The sequence below is a fragment of the Euprymna scolopes genome, chromosome 36 (genome assembly GCF_053919585.1).
Source record: "Euprymna scolopes isolate OS-2025 chromosome 36, ASM5391958v1, whole genome shotgun sequence".
Classification (NCBI taxonomy): Eukaryota; Metazoa; Mollusca; class Cephalopoda; order Sepiida; family Sepiolidae; genus Euprymna; species Euprymna scolopes.
The window spans coordinates 83,095,495-83,115,494 of record NC_136517.1 but is presented as its reverse complement, the minus strand read 5'-3'; the positions used below and the strand labels follow the sequence as shown (position 1 = coordinate 83,115,494).

The following is a 20,000-nucleotide window of genomic DNA, read 5'->3' as shown; positions in this document are numbered from 1 at the left end:
CGCCAGAGTTTCTTATATGGGAATTGCTAATTGTGCCCAATAATGGCGTTAGGAGTTTTGTGATCGCTCGTGCTATCTTATGGGTGGCACTGCCAATGCCAGAGATGATTGGGCGTATTGGATTATTATTTTTATGTGTTTTGGGTAAACCATATAAGGTCGGGATTTTAGGATGGTATTCTATATAGGTAGTCCATATTTTATCATTATGTATTAATTTCTTGTAAGATTTGTTAAATTTGTCAATTTCTTTATGTATTATTTCGGAGGTAGTTTTTTCATATGTGTGTTTATCTTGTAATAGTTGAAGTATTTTATTTTTGTATTCAGTTGTTTCCATTATTACAATCCCCCCACCTTTGTCAGCAGGTGAGACGATAATATTATGGTCTTTAGCCATGTGTGATAATGCATTTATGTATCGTTTTGGTAGGGTAATATCCCTGGTTTGGGCGGTGGTCGTGGATATTATACCCTGGATGAAACCTTTCATAAAGTCGGTATCTTCGTGTTTATAGTTTCGAGTGATTGTGTTGGTTGTTATCTTTGGATAGATTCCCGTTGCAAATTTTAAACCAAGGCTGAGGGCTTCTGTCTCGGTGTTTGATAGTGGCCGGTTTGTAAGATTTTGTATGAGTTTTGGTCGTCCAATAGAACCCCATTTGCTGTTGGAGATTAGATTGGATAGTTTTTTGTTAAGTTTTCTGTTGTGGGTAGAGTTGAAAGATATAATCCGTCGTTTAATTTTAGAGGTTGTATTCCTAGAAATAGAGTGGTTCATGTGTAGATCGTCTGCTAGTGATTTAGCAATAGTTCGTAAATAAGTTGATGAATATAGTGGTCAGCAATTGGATTTTTTTTTTTACACGGTGGTCACCACTTATCAAGGCCCGGAAGCCACTCAGGGATAAGGATGTTGACAATAATCAATAAAGAGCTTCAATTGAAGCCAATCCATGCAGAAATGTTTGAAAACTTGCTTCTGAATTAGACCTAATGTATATGACGATTTCCAACCACTTGTAACTTGATAAATCGGTGCCTCACGAATTGAACAACAACCAAAAGAAATGCTTTTATGACGTGTCATCTTCCCTTCTTTTACGCAACAAGAACGACCCATTTCTCGACCGGGTTGTGACTTGCGATGAAAAATGGGTTCTTTGTGACAACCAGCGATGCTCAGCTCAGGGTTTTTTTTTTTTTTTTTTTTTTTTTTTTTTACAAAGGCATCACCACATTATCAAGGCCCAGAGGCCACTCAAGGATAAGGGTTAAAGAGTGTACAGTAGAAATTGGTCAATATAGTAATCATTAGTAATGAAAATTTGGTAAATTTAATAACTTATATGGAACGGCTCATCAAGAACTTATTTACTTTAGACTTGAACACAACCATATTGTAGTCAGCCGGAAAGCAGGAAAACGGAAGACAATTCCACAGACGTGCAGTTCTAAGAAAGAAGCTTTGTTCATGGAATCTACGTTTAGGTTTAGGCACAGATAAAGAGTGGGGGAAATTATTGATAGTGTTTACAGCTAGACGAGTGTTCCTTGTGAAAGTTTGGCAAGGGGGGACCATAGATTGAAGCTCAGTTGAACACTTTCCATGAAAATAACGATACATCAGAGACAAACTCGCAACATCTCTTCTGTGAGATAGAGGTTGCAAGGAGGAGAAAAGGACATCTCCTACGAGGCTACGAAGTCTATTTTGAACTCTATCAAGGCAGGACAAGTCCTTTCTAGCAGCTCCTGCCCATATGTGGCAACAGTATTCCATCCTTGGACGTACCTGGCTCTTATATAGATAGATATGGGTTAGACACCAATGAAGCTCCATGACACTTCCTGATGTCAGAGTTGCACCAAAAGAAGGTCATGCTGGCTCTTTGGTGGTCTGTAACCGATGTCATCTATTACAGTTTTTGAATGCAAGCGAAACCATTAAACAGAGAAGTATCGTCAACAAATGGATGAAATGCATCAGAAACTTCGACAACAACACTCAGCATTGGTCAACAGAAAAGGCCCAATTCTTCTCCATGACGTTGCTAAACCGACCCTGCAGAAGTTGAACGAATTGGAATATGAAACTGTTGTGGCAGAATTAACCTATGTTACCTCCTAATAGACTATTCCGATCTCTATAAATACCGGACATCATAAGGTGTCAGTCAATATCTCGTATCCGTACTGGACTGGTGGCTGAAGTTTGGTGTCTGCTTAGATGTTGCACTCAAATTAATTGTCCTCAGTCAATGGAGGGGGAAACCCTTCTATACTAAGGCAATTTTATATATTTTGCAGAATCATCTTTTGAGGGGAGCTGGTTATCTCCCACATTAAACCACCCTCGTGTCACATTTTATTTCATGGGAAACAAATAAATAACCAGTTGATATCCGTTCGACCAACCTTGGCCGTTCGTCAGCTACAATGAACAACCCACCTATTGTATGCTTTGCAATACATGTTAATTTATTTTGGCGTTCTGTTTTTCTTTGCAACCCATAACAGGGTTATAATAGTGGCAACGTTGGATTTTGAACTCACAGAGATCACTTGAATTTAAAATAGCCCCAGCATTTAAAAGAACTCACGACGAAAAGCTGAATTAAAGCAAGTAAGTGTTCAGAAAACACTGCATGGACATAAAAGTTTGGGAGGGGGATCTGTTATGGTGGAACTAACCTATGTTACCTACTAATAGACTATTCCAATCTCCAGAAATACTGGAAGACTAAGCCGTAAGTCAATTCTATTTTTGCAAACTGCCAGAGTGCCCCTTTTGAGGGGAGCTGGTTTTCTTCTACATTAAAAACGATCTTGTGTCACATTTTGTTTTCGTGGAGAGGCAAATAAATACCCAGTCGACATCCGGTATGGCATAAGGGTCTACTTCACAAGATTTCCAGCTACGGTATAACTAGAAATGTTTTCTCAATCATTAAATCATTTCTCTCCGATAGGCTCATAAGAGTAATGGTAGATGGACAAAAATCGGAGGCCTGCAATATAAATGCTGGAGTCCCTCAGGGGTCAATCCTGGGCCCAACTCTCTTCCTGATCTACATCAATGACCTCCCTAAACACATACTTAAATCATTCGTTGACATCTATGCTGATGACACGACCATCTACGGCAACACATCAAAGGCTGTAAATGACAAAGTTTTCTCTGATTCTCTCTCCTCTGATCTCGAGCGCGTGGTTCAGTGGGGGAAGATGTGGCTGGTTACCTTTAATGCATCCAAAACCAAACTCCTATCCTTACATCATCAACGCTCTGATCCCCAGCTGGCATCAATTGTGATGGATGGCTCTCGTCTGGGTGAGGCCCCGTGTTTTGACAAGCTTCTGGGTTTGACCTTTACTCCTGATCTGAAATGGAACACGTACATCAAGTCTGTTGCCAAGGTCGCTGGAAAGATGGTGGGATCCTTCTACCGCTCCAGAAGATATCTCACTACTGATGCAGTTCTCTATCTATATAAAAGCCAAGTATGTCCAAGGATGGAATACTATTGCCATATCTGGGCAGGAGCGGCCAAAAACAGCCTATCATGCCTTGACATAGTACAAAATAGACTTCGTGGCTTAGTGGGGGATGCCCTTTTCTCTACCCTGCAACCTCTCTCCCACAGAAGAGACGTTGCGAGCCTATCCTTGTTTTATCGTTATTTTCATGGCAGGTGCTCGTCTGAACTCCAATCTCTGGTCCTCCCTCGCCAATCTTTCACGAAAAACACCCGTCTAGCTGAATCCACTGTGAAAAATTTCTCCCACTCTATATCTGTGCCTAAATCAAAACGCGGATTCCATGAACAAAGCTTCTTTCTTAGAACTGCATGCCTGTGGAACTCTGTTCCGTCTGCCTGCTTCCCTCCGGACTACAACTTGGATGTCTTCAAGTTCAATGTTAACAAATTCCTAATGAACCGCCCCCTTAATTAAACACTTCATCAAATCTCCACACTAACGTAATGTACTTGCAATAACCCTTATCCCTGAGTGGCTTCCGGGCCTTTATAAGTGGTGATCACTGTGTAAAAAAAAAAAAAAAAAAAAAAAAAATCCGGTACTTGTACTGGGCTGGTAACAGAAGTGTGATGTCTGCTTGGATGCTGCACTCTATGGGCTATAGAGGTTTATCAGGTTTGTGTCTAACTCTCTGACTCCATAGAAATAAATAAAAAAAAAACAACATATTTTAAGGGTGAATAAGAAAAGGCAACTTTATTTACCATTTGGGAGGTATATAGAGAAGGTTCGTTTTGTGGCAGAAGAGAATGTTCGTGAAATATGTGTGAGAAAATCAACAGAAAGAATGTTCATTGGGTTATACTTATCGGTTTAGGTGGGAACAAAGTTGGTTTGAATTTACTTCGGTGTCTTCCTTTTCTGGTTTTCATGAACGAAGCAGTGTTTAGTCATTCAAGACATTCAGGACATAACGTGGGGCCAATACGTCGTTTTTGACTTTCATAACCTTTTCGGGGATCCTCCGGCCGCATGGAAGCTCAACCCTCCTTTCTTTTCTTCTTCTTCAAAACCCTAGAAAAAAACGCGCCAAAAACCAAACTTCCTTTTTCCACCGGAAGTCCCGCGTCTTCCAGTCCGCAGTCAATTCTTATCAATCCCCACAACTCAAATTAATTGTCCTGAGTCAATGGAGGGGGGAAACCCTTCTTTACTGAGGCAATTTTATTTTTGCAAACTGCCAAAGTGCTCCCTTTTGGGGGAGCTGGTTTTCTCCCACATTAAAAACGACCTTGTGTCACATTTGTTTTGCGTGGGGAAGCAAATAGATATCAGTCGATATCCGTTGAACTAACTAAGGTCGTTCGTCGTAGCCAACGAACGACCTACCTTTTGCATGCTTTGCAATACATGTTGTTACTCTAGTTTGGCGTTCTGTTTTTCTTTGCAGTCCCTAACAGGGCTATAACAGAAACTTTGTCTCATCCGCCATACTCTCCAGACCTCTCACCTACCGACTACCACTTTTTCAAGCATTTCGACAACTTTCAGCGTGAGAAATGCTTCAAAAGCCTAGGCGATATCAAAAACGCCTTCAGCAGAACGCAAGATTTTTACATTAATGGCATAAATATACTTGTTTTGTGTTGGCAAGTGTGTTGATTCTGATGGTGCTTATTTCAATCAATAAATTTTTGTTTGAGCCAAGATATGTTCATCTGAATTTAAAAGTTAAAACCGCAAGAACTTTCTTGTTAATATATTAAAAACTATTAAATAGTAAAAAAAAAAAAACTTAGCGGGTGGGGTGGGGGGTCACACATCACACCTTTGCTACAAGCCGGCTTGTTTTCATTATTTAATTTATTTGCTGTTTTCAAGAAAGGAAGGTTGGACGAAAGAACCACCCTGCCACACCTCGGTGGTGGGGGTCGGGGGGGGGGAAGGAGCAATAAATATGTACAACTCAGGCGATCGTTAGTGATCACTAGGGTAAACACGAAACAGTTAATAGGATCTTTCTTTGCTGGGGGGGGGACGATGGGAGGGGGGAAAAGTAAAAGCCTATAGAAATGAATAAAACATAAAAAATGTACATATTATATACGTACGTAAGAGGGAAGTAAAGTACAAATGTCATTGAGAGAGAGGGAGGGAGAGGTGAGAAGACGGACAGACAGGGCGAAAGAGAGTGTCTATCAATATATTTCTTTTTAACCTACCATCTGGTCACTCTACGTCTTTCCGTTGGCATTGACAGGTGTTGTGTTGGGCTACAAGCAGGGACACTTCTTTTCATTTGATAAAGTAAGAATTGTTTATTGCTTGCATACTCGGCGTTGCCCAGGCGATCTTTTGCTTTCATTTTTTTTTTTTTTTTTTTTTTTTTTAAATTTTTTTTTTTTTTTTTTTTGTATTATTCGGATTATTGTTCTCGGCTTAAGTGTTATAGTATTTTTCTTACAACGTTTCGGCCGATGTAACACCCTGATTTTCTTTCAGATGTATCTTGTCAAACTCGGGAATCTTTCTGTTGGTCTCAGGAATCTGGGACGGAATTTCGAACGGGATTTAATCTATGGGGGTAGCATGTTCCGTCAGCCATGACCGGATAGAATTCCTGAGTAATTCGCAGTTATATACTTAGTATCATCGCCCGCGCTGAGAATTGAACCTTCAACCACGAGAAGTCTATCACTTAGAACTGATAGTTACTTAGTAGTACTTTATCCGTTACCTCACGGATCCTTGTGAAATGTTGATGAGAATAGTAGTCAGAATAATTCATATAATACATTTTATTGATCCTCATTGCAAAAATTCAGTAACAAAATTTCACTTTTTATTTTCTTTATTTTTTTAATTTTTTGCTTTACCAAGTTATTATATTTAAATAAAAAAAAAAAAAATTTGTTTTGAGCTCAATTAAATTAAAACGATATTTATTTGCTTCCCCACAAGGGCAGAGTAGACACAAGGTCGTTTTTTAATGCGAAGAAAATCCCCTCTTCATAAAAAGCTCTTTGGATAGGTACAAAATAAAAATGGCTTCAGTCTAGAAGCATTTCTGGCGCTAAAAAAGAAAAATCATTTGGTTTGGAATTTTTTACTGACTATTTTTTCTTCTCTTTTTTTTTTTTTTTTTGTTGTGCCTAATTATCAATTACTAGTAGGTCGCCCGCCGTTGCCCGGTCGTAATATACGCATAAATATATTTTAATTCATACAGAAACCGAGACATGTGCATGCGAGTATTATGTTTTTTCTAAACAGTTCACTTCTTGAAAGTAAAAAAAAAAAAAAAAAAAAAAATGCTCGACCTGAGATCAAAACCAAAATCTAAAGACAGTGAGTCAAATACGATAACCATTAGACCAGCTTCGCATGGTCTTTAAAAAGTGTTTTCAAACCTATTTATCTTTAACATAAAGAAGCTGTAATGTGAATCATTCACACATGCGCATTCATGAAACAATTAACAAGGAGATAAAAATCCAATGACCCTCCCCCCAAGTATCAAATTTTCAATTTTGACCCCTTAGCAGAACTTTTTTCCAGAAGAAAACCAATTATAGTCTTCGACATGCCTGAATACCCTATATACTAAATTTCAAGTCTGTAGATAAAAAATTCGTTGAGTATATAGGTTGAGAAGTGTCGTCACACACACATTCTCACTTTTATAGATATATAGATAGATGTGACCTTCCTAGATAAATTAATATATTAAAAATTATTAAAATATTAAAATTATATTAGAATTTTGGCCCACCACGAGAGAGAAAAAAAATGTCATAGAGTCCCATCAAATATTAATATATATATATATATATATATATATATATATATATATATATATATATATATATGGATACTAGCAAGGTGTTGGGCCGGCTTTGCCCAGTCGTAAAATACTCTTACATATGATATTTTAATTTTTCCAGATTTTGCATATATTATTATAGTTACTGTTATATAGCATTATAGTTACTCAGTTTGTTTGTTGGTATTGGACCGTTCAGGGTTTTCCCTTGACTTTAAATTTTTTATTAAGCTTCTTAGGGAAAAATTTGCGTAATCATCGCTTGATGAGAGGGTTTGTGTTTGAGTGCGTCCGTCGTTGGTGTTGTTGGTGACTTTTACCAGTCTGTGTTTACACACTTTCCCGTTTTCTGGGTGATAGATAAGATATGCTGGGCTGATTCTGTCGTATCCGATGAAGATTCCCCTCTGGCACCTTGGGTCTAGCTCTTTTTTTTATGTTGGAGTAGGCATAGCAAGGCGAACCGAAAATGTGCATCCTTGTAGAAGGGCATCTGTTTTAGACGGTTATTGAAGCATCTGTTCCGTATAACTGCAGATGCCATAACTGCATAGCTCCACAGTGTTTTCGGTAAGCCACTTTCTATGATAAGGCATCTTGCCATTTCAAATAGAGTTTCTTTCAGCCGTTCCATTTTGAAGAGGCGAGTATGATCCTGAGGTCTCGTGTTTTATGTTGTGACGGTGGAGTAGTTTTCCGAAGTCGTTTGACTTGAACTCCAAACCATTATCCGACCTCAGTATTTTTATTTTGCCATATGGGGAAATATCTGCAAGGAATTTTTCGGTGGCAAGTATGGCGTCACTTTTGTTTTTAATAAAATATACAAATACGGCGCCAGAAAAGTCGTCAGTGAATGAGATGGCGTATTTGTTCCCATTTAAATCTGCTGGTTCTATGGGGCCAGCTAGGTCTGAATGTACTAAATGCAGAATATTTGTTGCGCTTTTGTTGGGAGATTTATTTCTTTTCTGGAGAAATTTTCTTTGGATGCAGACGTTGCAGTTTTTGTTGTTTGCAGTCTTATTTTTTATTTTCATCCCTCCTTCGACCACATTGGGTAGTTTTGTTATGTCGTTGTAATTGCAATGGCCAAGTATTTTATGCCACATATGGATATCGTGGCATTGATGACAACTGTCTTCTGCATTTCCTTCCTCCACAGTTTTTAGGTAGTATAGTCTGTTGTGCACGTGTATTTTGAATTTCGTTCCATTTTTATGGTTTAGTATATTCCCGTCTTCTTCGAAAATAGCTATCGCTCCATTTTGGGTCGCAGTTTTCACAGAATATGTGGACATGAAGGTATAAGTAGTGCCCGTTTTAAGGTAGTCGTAATGGAGTTTCCATTAGTGTCAAAAACGCAGACTTCAGCGCCTCCTCTTTTTAAGTTTTAGTTCCTTCTGCCAACTCCATGTAGTGGTCCTCGGAACGGAATGTTGGGTCGAAATTCTTAAATTTCTTTGCGTCTGTTATAATGTGCAAAGTGGCCCCTGCATCGACTAGTAGGTTTGTATGCAGTATTAAGTTCCGGCTATAGTAGTAGTCCTCCATTTTGAATGCGAAGGAGTTTTCTTCGGTGTCAGCTGCCTTTTTCATTGTATCTTTTCGCTTATAACGGCAGAACTCCCTTTTATGGGTGTTACTTTTACAGTAACTAAACCACTGTTTTCGCTGTTTGTGTTTGTTGTTGGGACGTTCTTTCGATAAATGTCTTTTCCCGCCACATGTGAAGCATGATATTTCACGTTTGTCATGGTGGTGACGGTTCTCCATCATATTCCCTGAAAAAGACGATGTCAATTTCATCACTTCATCACTGGTCGATTGGATTTTATGTTTCAATGTTTTGTCAAAACCATGGAGTTCTGTTTTAAACTCCAGGAATGTTATTTCTTTGTTGCTGTGTGTCACATAAATTGAAAAAAGGTTGTAGCAGTTTGGTAGTCCTTTTAATATCATGGTGATAATTAGGGCATCGTCAACTGTTTGCCCGGCATTTCTCAGAGCTGTTAAAATTGTCTCAGTTCTTATCACGTATTCTGTGACGCTTTCGTCTCCTTTCTTTTTGAAAGACGTGGGTTGGGTTTACAAGGAGATTACCCTTGGTTTTCCTTTGCTTGCGTAGTGTTCGCACAATATTTTGAGAGCTTTTCTCCTATTATCTGTAGCTTCTCTCATTATTAAGGATAAACCTTTGTCGTCCAAAAACTATACAAGTTCGGCGTAAGCATCTTTATTTCTCTCAATGTCGCTTCCCTCTCTATTAAGGTGTATACCTAAAATGGTATCCTTTAGGCCGAGCATGCATAAATGACATAAAAATTTTGTCTCCCAAATTTAGTATTTGATTTTATCTCCATCAAATAAAAGTCTGTTCCATCGGCTTCTATTACACTCCTGGGCCCATAACCTATTGCGAGTTGCATTTTAGTGAAAAGAGAAAAGGAACTGGAAGAAATATTTGAAGGGAGACACGAACACGTGTGTGACGGGTATAAAGATAAGTATATTTGTTTTTTATTGGGACAGGAAGAGGAAGCAGGGAGTAAAAAGGATTATGGGATTATAACGTAAAAGGGAGGTAATCATAAAAGGGTCCATGATAAGAGTTATCGTACTTACTTTCATCATAGACAGGTGGCATCAAACTATTTACTGACAACCAGCAAAGAATAACAGGAAAGATTGTGGGTAGAAGAAGCAGAGAATGACAACAAGAAACGTACGTTGATAGTCTGAACACCTGGACAACATCAAAAATGATGAGCATCAATAAATTCATGTATGCCTCAAAAGAGAGAGAGAGAGAGCATAGCCGTCAATGCCTGTATCAGGCAGGGCAACACTTTAATGAATGGATGAATCCAGTATTTATTTATTATTTTTATGCGTGTGCATTTTTGATGTTTTCAATATTATAAAGGTGTTTTAAATTGATTTGGGGTTCGGCTTAGTAATAATGAGGTTTAGGGAGCTATTTTAATGTTATTGCTAGGGTTACAAGATAGGCTAAGTGGAATGGGTAGGAGAGTACACTGTCCGTGTGGGTGGATGCTAATTAGTGTCAGTTTTATAAAATAAAAATTGTTCAAACCGAATTGTTCAATTTTAGTTGGAATAGTGGGAGGTGACGGTGATTCAGTGGTTAACGACATGGATTTATATGATGGTGATGATGAGTTGGAATAGTGGTGGTGGTGATGGTGGTGGTGATGGATTAATGTCCTATTTAATTTTACCTTATGATCCTCTCATTAGTAGATTCTAATAACCTTATGAATTAAATGAGGGGGTCTCCAAACTATGGCCTGTGAGCCAAATCCAGTCCGCCAAAATCTTTAATCTGACCCGTGGAGCTCTTATGGAAAACGTAAAAATATTCAAGAAAATATTTAAAAAATTTTAGAATGTGTGAAAAATTTTTTTAAAATAATTTTTATTTTTTTTGATAATTTGTTTTATTTTTAATAGTTCTTTATAGAAACAACTATAAGAAAAGTTTTAATAAAATAATTTTTTTAAAATAATTTATTTCATAGAAACAACTATAAGAAAAGTTTTAATAAAATATTTTTTTTTTAAATAATTTTTTTCATAGAAACAACTATAAGAAAAGTTATATTGAAATAATGTTTTTTGTTTTAATTTTAACAATAAAAAACAATTTTTTATATGATTTTTAACTATGATCAAAAACATCTTTTTTTTTCCAGAATAGTATCCAAATAAATCATTTTTTTCCTATTAACAAAAACATTGTCTGCTGACACCTGGCTGCTGCTTGGCTAATCGCCTTTTCCAATTGCTTTTCTGGCAGCTTACCATAAACTACAGGAAGATGCTGATGCAAGCTTGGCTGTCAGGGTTTGCATTAGTAAGAAAAGTTTTAATAAAATAATTTTTTTTAAATAATTGGCTTCATTTTTAATATTTTTATGGAATCAACTATGAGAAAAGTTTTAATAAAATAATTTGTTTTATTTTTAATATTTTTATGGAATCAACTATGAGAAAAGTTTTAATAAAATAATTTGTTTTATTTTTAATATTTTTATGGAATCAACTATGAGAAAAGTTTTAATAAAATATTTTTTTAAAAATAATTTGTTTTATTTTTAATATTTTTATGGAATCAACTATGAGAAAAGCTTTAATAAAATAATTTGTTTTATTTTTAATATTTTTATGGAATCAACTATGAAAAAAGTTTTAATAAAATAATTTTTTAAAAATAATTTGTTTTATTTTTAATATTTTTATGGAATCAACTATGAGAAAAGTGTAAATAAAATAATTTTTTTTTAAATAATTTGTTTTATTTTTAATATTTTTATGGAATCAACTATGAGAAAAGTTTTAATACAATAATTTTTTTTAAATAATTTCTTTTATTTTTAATATTTTTATGGAATCAACTATGAGAAAAGTTTTAATAAAATAATTTTTTTAAAAATAATTTGTTTTATTTTTAATATTTTTATGGAATCAACTATGAGAAAAGTTTTAATAAAATAATTTTTTTTAAATAATTTGTTTTATTTTTAATATTTTTATGGAATCAACTATGAGAAAAGTTTTAATAAAATAATTTTTTTTTAAATAATTTGTTTTATTTTTAATATTTTTATGGAATCAACTATGAGAAAAGTTTTAATACAATAATTTTTTTTAAATAATTTGTTTTATTTTTAATATTTTTTATGGAACCAACTATGAGAAAAGTTTAAGTAAAATAATTTTAAAAAAATATTTTTTTTACAATAAAAACAATTTTTTACGTGGAAACAACTATGATCGAAAACAATTTTCTTTTCTTTTTTTTTTCAAGAATAGTATCAGATAGATGATTTTTTCCCCTATTAACGAAAATATTGTCTGCTGATTACTGATTAGCTAAGCACATTGGCTTTTTCTAATTGCTTTTCTGGTGGATTACCTTAAACTGCAGGAAGATGCTGATGCAACTTTGGATCAGGGTCTGCATCAGTACCAAAATATTTTTGTTTAATTTTTTTTTAATCATCCGATTACTACATCGATTGGACAAATTATAAAAAGAGTTTTGAAATTCTTACTGTTCAATTTTTACAAGGAAATTTCAGCTTGCTATGTAATTTTTCCATAAAATAATTTTCATGCTAGAAAATCATAAGGAGAGTGGAAAGTGCAACTCTTGCTTCCCTTATTTTGTCCGGCACTTCTACAGAATTGGGACGAGATTTTGTAGTCGATAAATGGAGTTTTCAGATAAAAAACAATGGTTTTAATTGATATTTTTTGTCAATTCTAATAGCTTACAATGGTAGCTTCCAATTCATGCAGTCGAAATTACCTGAATATAGTAAATTATTAAACAAAAACAACCTTTATCGTGTTAGCAGGTGAAAAATTGCTGTGATCTTGTTTTTATCAAAACGGAAAATTACCTTCTTTTTGAACTCTTATGTGTCCTACGATCGTTTTCATCAAATTCTATTTTTTATTTTCCCTGATAAATAAACTTCTACCTTACCGATTGTCGTAATTTTTGGATATAGTCATCTTAAGAATTAATTGAGATTGTTGGACTGACTTCCTCATCTTGGTTGTTATCCTCACAACGTTTCGGCCGTTTTGCCCTCCGACCTTCATCAGGTGTTTTGTATCGAACTGGGGAACCGTTTGTTAGGAGTCTCGAACCCAACCCTTTATTATTATTACGAGGGTACCGTGTTCGGACTCCAGCTAGGCTCTGGGACATAGTTGCAAACAATTACTCATCTTAAGAATACAAGGAATATGTAGATACCATTGTTTTCATGTGAAATTCAGTATTACGATTTCCGAAATTTTGCCACAATAGTGAAGAAACGCTTTTTGTCCTTTAGTTCTCACATTCCATGAGCGATGTTTCTGACACAGAAGGAAGAATTGCTGTTTCCTGAGCCAGAATCTATTTCATTTAACACTTACTGTTGACAAGTTTTTGACCTTGAAGTACTATTTTCTTTTCTTTTTTTAACTTCTTATATCAAGTGGCTTCATATCTTGTCTGGAGCGATTTCCACTAAAAAAAAAAATCACAGAAATGTCATAAAAAGATAATTTTTTTTTTTCTTTTCCAGATCAAAGGATTCTTCAGAAATAATTCCAAACTGGATTTGAAATCGTGACAGCCTTCATTTAAAATTTCTGCATGAGTTCTTCAAATAGATCCTCTCTAAAGACGAAAACCATTCTGAAGGCAAAGTCCGAGAAGAAAATTGGCTTCCATGAAAAAAGTCCATCTCCGATTCGGAAGCAGCTTGTGAGCGATTTACAAAATCAGAATGAGCAACTCCAAATCCAAAACGACCATTTGAAGGGGAACATCGAAGACTTAAAATCAAAATGTGCGGCCATATTAAAACATGTGTTTGGGACATCGACAGGTGGGGATTGCAGTCCAGCGGACATTTCTTTTTCTGGTCTGGTCAATCAGCCCCTGCCAGAAATGCTTGTGAAGCTGAGTTCCCTCCAGAAGAAGCCGGCCGATATCGGTACCCTCAGTAGCAGAGTTGAAGAACTTGAAACGCGACTAACATCACACTACAATGAAATAACAAAATTGCTTCAGATTAAAATGAAAGTTGAAAGTTGCCTTGAACATATCTTAATGTTGCAAGATTTATCGGAGGCAAAGAATATTGCCAGAAAAACGTTAGATGAATGCAGTAAGTAAGACATTTTTTTTATTGCTTATCTTCATTTATATTTTAATATTCGTTTATAATGATAAATGCATCAAATGGTAACCATAATAGTTAGTTCGCTGGACCTTGTCATAGAAAAGGCTCATGCAAACTTTCAGAGAGATCGGTCCAGTAGTTTCTGAGAAAAAATTGAAAGGACAAACAGACAGGTAGACTAAGAGCAATCTATATATCTATAAAAGTGAAATTGTGTGTGTGTGAGTGTGTGTGTGTGTAAAATGCAAATCTTACTTCCCTTATTTTGTCCGGCGCTTCTGCAGAATTGGGACAAGATTTTGTCGTCGATAAATGGAGTTTTCAGATAAAAAAAAAACAATGGTTTTAACTGATCTTCTTTTGTCAATTCTAATAAGTTACAATGGTGGCTTCCAAATTATACAGTCGAAATTACCTGAATATTAATGAATTATTAAACAAAACAACTTTAATCGTGTTAACAGGTGAAAATTGCCGCCATCTTGTTTAAGTCAAAACGGAAAATTACCTTCCTTTCCTTTTGAACTCTCCTGTGTCTTACGATCGTTTTCATCAAATTCTATATTTCATTTTCTTTAATATATAATTTTCTACCCCATCGTAATTTCTGAGAAAAAATGAAACGGACAAACAGTTAAGTAGACTAAGAGAAATATAATATAGATTTTAAATCTTTACTATCTGACTGAATTATGCATTTATTACTTGAAAGTTTCATCTTTCTGTTGCAGATATTGACGGTGTGAGACTCTAAGAAAGCAACCTCTATCATAAATGTGCATCAGAAGCAGAGATGCATTATTGAATTCCTCCATGTAGGAAAAATCGAACCAATCAATATTACACCGCGCCTGTTGAACATTCACGAAGCTGATGCAACTTCAGAGTGGCGACAGATGTAAGTGAGATCTGGACTTTTACAACTGGGGCATCAAAAGAGGCTGACGAAAGTGCGTTGAGCATAATGGTGACTCAGTAGAAAAATTCAATTTGGAGCATAAAAGACCACTCGTTTCGATGGTACCACTCCCCTCTACGTACCTCTTCAACTTTTTGTTTTTTTTTTAAATTTAGAATAGGATGCATTACTTTGGGAACAACCCTCATATATTGTTAGGTACGGGCAAAATGAATGCCGATACTCAAAATGTATAAACATTTTGACCTCTCCCTTTACTTAAAAAAAATCACCAAAAATCAGGAAATTAACCAATTTTAATGAAATTTTCAGTATTTATCAAATGATGATCGCGGAATATAATAAACTATTGAACTAATTATCTTTATTTAAATCTGTATTATTTTGTTTAAACAAAAAAATACTTTTACTAATTCATAGTTTTCAGTAGTAAATAAAAAATGCAAGACTTTATTTTTGCTTTTTTTTATATAAATAAAGCATCGTAGTTTGTAACAATAAAAATAAAATAAAATAATTTTATAGGAACATTACAAAAAAAGCCTCTAAATCCGTATTAATGAATTCTATATAATTCGAAGAAAAATGAATTTCTCAAACTACCGATATTACCATTGAGTTAAGCCTTGTTTATTTAATATTTTCACACAAAAAAATTATAATTGCAAAAAATATTTCTAATTTTTTTTAAAATTACGAGTTTTGCATAATTTTTATATGCAAGATTTTAATAATTTCCTTGTTCGCAAGAATGTGAAACTTTCGGTGTAACATATTTTTTTTATATATTATTGAACAATAATTAAGAAAAAAAATTAATTTAAAAATAGGAACATAGAAAAATAATTAAATTAAAAAATGCTAAAATTAATACAAACGTTCAAAAAAGGAATATACGGATGTGCGACTGGGGGAAATAAAAAGAACTTCCTCCTTTTTAATTAAATGACGTCATTTTCATAGTCTTTCGACTGCCAGAAATTTTGGGCCTTCGTAATTTTCGTGTTTACAAAATTTTAGTTTGTTGCGTTTTGCGAACGCTAGAATCACTCGGTTTGGGGTTAATTAATTTATGTTTTGTACAGATAAGGTTTTTTTTATTTTATTTTTTTATTTATTTAATTCAATATCTTAGGACTTTACTTTACTAATTATCTTCGAAATAGACCCAGAAAATTAATATTTATCTTTTAAAGGATTTTTTACAATGAATTTCTTTAACTTCAAAATTTATCTAAATTGGTTAGCTCGCCATGAAAACATTTTCATAACTTTTTTTTCACGTGTACAAATATGTTTTTCCTTTTGGAAATTAAGTTTCGTCCTTAATCTTTCAAATACAATCAAAAAGTAGTCGGAAACCTACAAAAGAATTATGATAAATCTGCTTTCAAAACTAGGTCCCCGATTTTTGTCCGTCCATTTTTGCCCGTACTTATATATTGTGTATCTAGGCAGCATTTTTTTCATTTATTCTACGCTTAGGCTATCATCAATTAACACGAGAAAAAAAAATTTGAAAAAAAAAATTAAAAAAAAAAAAAAAAACGGCGGTGTTATTAGTCATGTCGAATCTCGATAATCGCTCAAAAATCGAAAATTAAACAAAATACTGGTAGAACTTTACATTTTTAGCACGATTTATTGGTTTCGATTTTTGAGCGACTATAAAATGTCAAAATGACAGAAACGAACCCGTGATCCTCGTTCTCACCCAACAGTTCTAGTTTCGTTGCAAAATAAATAAACGAATTAAAATAAACGGTAATCATGAAGAAAGACTTGTTCGTTTCAGGGACGTAACTCTACATTTATTAAGACCATTCAAGTAAATATAAAAATATTTTTAAAAAATTAAATTATCTATTTAAAAAAAAAATGGTATTGTTCAACTACTTTATTTAATGTAACAAAGAAAAGTAAATATAAAAGATAATTTTATTGTTTTTTTTGTTTGTTTTTTTTACATTTTTTTTTACAAATACTCAAATGTTTTTAGTAAAGGTACAGTTACGTCCCTTAGGTATTTCTTCAAATTCGCTAAATAAGTTAAAACACAAAAATAAAAACTTATTCAAGTAGGTAGAATAGTTACTTTTCGTGTCTGTGATAAGATTTGTTTATTGTATTTATTTGTCTTTGTTCACTTTTTTACCTCTTTTTTTTTTTTTTTTTTTTTTTTTTTTTTGGCACAGTCAAGACATTAAAAAATGAAAGTATTGAAAAAAGGTATATTGTACGTATCCGTTTTGGACTGAAGATCTCCGAAAAAAAAATTTATTTAATTTGATCAAGTAGTTTTTTTTTTTTTTTTTTTTTTTTACAGCGGAAAAACACGTTCTTATGAGAGCATGTTGAAGTCAGCCATTGTGAAATTTGCTGAAGCTGAACACCATGTCACGGGGAGATAACTCAATGCAAAGTGCAGACACTCCCTTCCCATCTTTAATTCTAGCTTTTCTTCCTAAAAATCGAACCTTTTGCTCGGTATCATAACAAATTGTTTTTTCGCTGTAAAAAAAAAAAAAAAAATAATAATAATAATAAAAATACTTCATGAAATTAAGTGAAAATTGTTTTTCGGAGAACTTCATTTCATAACGGATACGTGAAATATAACCTTTTTTCGATATTTTCATTTTTTTAATGTCGTGACTAAACTGTACAAGTACCCTTTTTTTTTTCTTTCTTTTTTTGCTTTGCTGCTTATCTAGAACTAAAATACATGAAAGGGACATAATTTTTCACAAATCAGAACTTAAATATATGCAAGGGGCGTAACTCTTCACAAATCTAGAATACATGCAAGGGACGTAACTCTTCGCAAAAATAGTTATTTCCCTTAAAAGTGTAATGTTTATTTACTTATTTATTTTATAGGTAGTATGTTGCCATCTAACACTCGACAATTTCTCAACTTGTCTTTCCTCCGTAACGAGGGCAACATTGTCCGTGAATCTTTTTACAAAACTATATCGTTTGTTTTTTTTGTTTTCGTTTTTTTTTAGCACGAAATTGTTTTTCTTTATTTTTAACTAGAACTTTGAAAGTTGAATTTAATCCTTTATTTATTATATTATCCATTTAAAAATCGTTACAAGAGAATGGCAATAGTATGTTTAAATATGGCTAAGAATCACACAACCATTTAATATGAATTGGGTGTAATGTGGCACAATAGGTGAGAAATCCTCTCAGGGGAGCCTTTATCGTATTTCCTGCTATATAATCGTGTCGGGTTAGGGTTAGGGTTAGGGTGCAGATGTTATGCATTGCCTGCTATATAATCGTGTCTGTGTATGTCTTGCTTATTCGTGTTTGGGGGGGGCGTTCTAATGGCCTTTATGTGATCATCTCTTCAGGCTTGCCCGCATGTATTTGCTCCCATTCAATTATATTCAAGTCATATACAGTTTTTTATACATTTATGCCATTTATACGGCATAATCACGTTGACACACCGGTTCCCATCAGATCACAAAAGTTAAGCAACGTTGAGCCTGGTTAGTATCAGATGGGTGACCATTTAGGAATTCTAGGCGCTGTATGTGCTCTCTGCTTATCCCAGCATTTGTTTCCAATTGTCCTGTAGATAGGCTTCACTTGCCACTGGTATTTAACAATGTCGACTCAGGAGAGGTATGGTTGGAGATTGCGCACCTTCTGCCACAAAAAGTTCATAGTCTGTCAAAGACTGAAGGAGCCTGATTTTTATATGCATTTATACAGTCTAGAGTGTGTACTCGTGGTCGAAGTCCTTTAAGGAGCCTTAAATTGTGTATCTACTTGCTGTGTTACTCTTAGTAGTTCTTAATTGTGCAGATTCAGTTAGAATCGAAAATGAAAGCAAAACTGTAGCATTCAAAGCTGGTGACGTTACCACAGTACCAACGTGGCACGCATATGAACTGATTAAAAATAAACTAAGATGAATGTACAAAATGTATAACGATTTTTTTTCAATTTTGACCCCTTCTTGACTTCTTAAATATTATTTTAACCTGCTAAAGACGCATAAAAGAATGGTCCTTAAAAAGTCCTATCATTTGAGGCCTCCGACGCCACTCTGCGACTTTTAGTTTCAGAAGAGATAGAGTTTGAAAATATGTAAACAGACAGATATACATAGCGAGTTATATAAATTAGATTAATAAAAAGAGTTTTATTTTTAAAACCAAGTTTCTATCTTCTTTTCAGATGATGTGTGTTTATTTGTGCACAGTACTGAAATCAAAATGTTAAATACCGAATTACCAAATTCAGAAATTGTAAATATCGAACATAACTCTGCCGATGAGACTGAAAACCTTCTTCCCTTAACCAGAGTAAGTATCCGACGGTTTTAGAGATTGCATAAACGTAGACAAACACGAAAAAAGTTTGCATGCCTTGAATCATCCATCAATTAATGCTCAAACATTCACAAAGTTTGTGCACCACCCTGCTGGCTCACTCTTTGCGACCAGAAGTTCTAATCCAAAAAGGTCAGTGTTCCTCTCTGGAAGATTTTTGATTCTGATATGGTGCGCTATACTTATCACTATCGGATCTAATATAAAATGATTATCTTTATATTATATTATATATATCAGTGGCGTACCTATGTAAAATGGCGCCCATGGCAAAGTTTGAATGTGCGCCCCTTCTTAATAATTTATACCTTAGATATACCTAACTACTAATTTTAATTTTTGTCAAGCAATTTTTGCGCCTATGTCAGAGTGGCGCCCATGGCACGGGCCATGTCTGCCATACCCTAGATACGCCACTGATATATATATATATATATATATATATATATATATATATATATATATACTAGCGTTGCCCGGGTGTTTTGAGGTGTATGGTGAGCAAAAAAAAAAAAAAAAAAAAAAAAAAGGTCAATTTTTTTACTTTGATCCCTATTATGACCCCTTAAAATTTATTGTTTAGGGCTCAAATAAAGTTATTAAGTTAGATTCATGTCCAAGAAATCTATATCTAAAATTTCACGTGTTTAGACCCAAAATTGTAGGAGGAGTTTGGTAGAGTTCTCAAAGGTCAAATCGTTGAACTTTGACAC

At 34.3% G+C, this 20,000-nt stretch overlaps 1 protein-coding gene and 1 pseudogene across 1 annotated transcript in view; both read left to right on the top strand.

Moving 5' to 3' along the window:
- The first annotated feature begins 5,624 nt into the window (after nucleotides 1-5,624).
- Nucleotides 5,625-20,000, top strand: part of LOC145260640 (uncharacterized) — a 28,063-nt gene continuing 13,687 nt past the window's right edge. The window contains exons 1-3 of the mRNA XM_080118967.1: nucleotides 5,625-5,790; nucleotides 13,414-14,001; nucleotides 19,133-19,260. Of these exons, the coding sequence (XP_079975093.1) occupies nucleotides 13,485-14,001; nucleotides 19,133-19,260 (645 nt within the window). The 5' untranslated portion in view covers nucleotides 5,625-5,790; nucleotides 13,414-13,484. The remainder of the gene's footprint in view (nucleotides 5,791-13,413; nucleotides 14,002-19,132; nucleotides 19,261-20,000) is intronic.
- Nucleotides 18,370-18,486, top strand: LOC145260746 (5S ribosomal RNA; annotated as a pseudogene).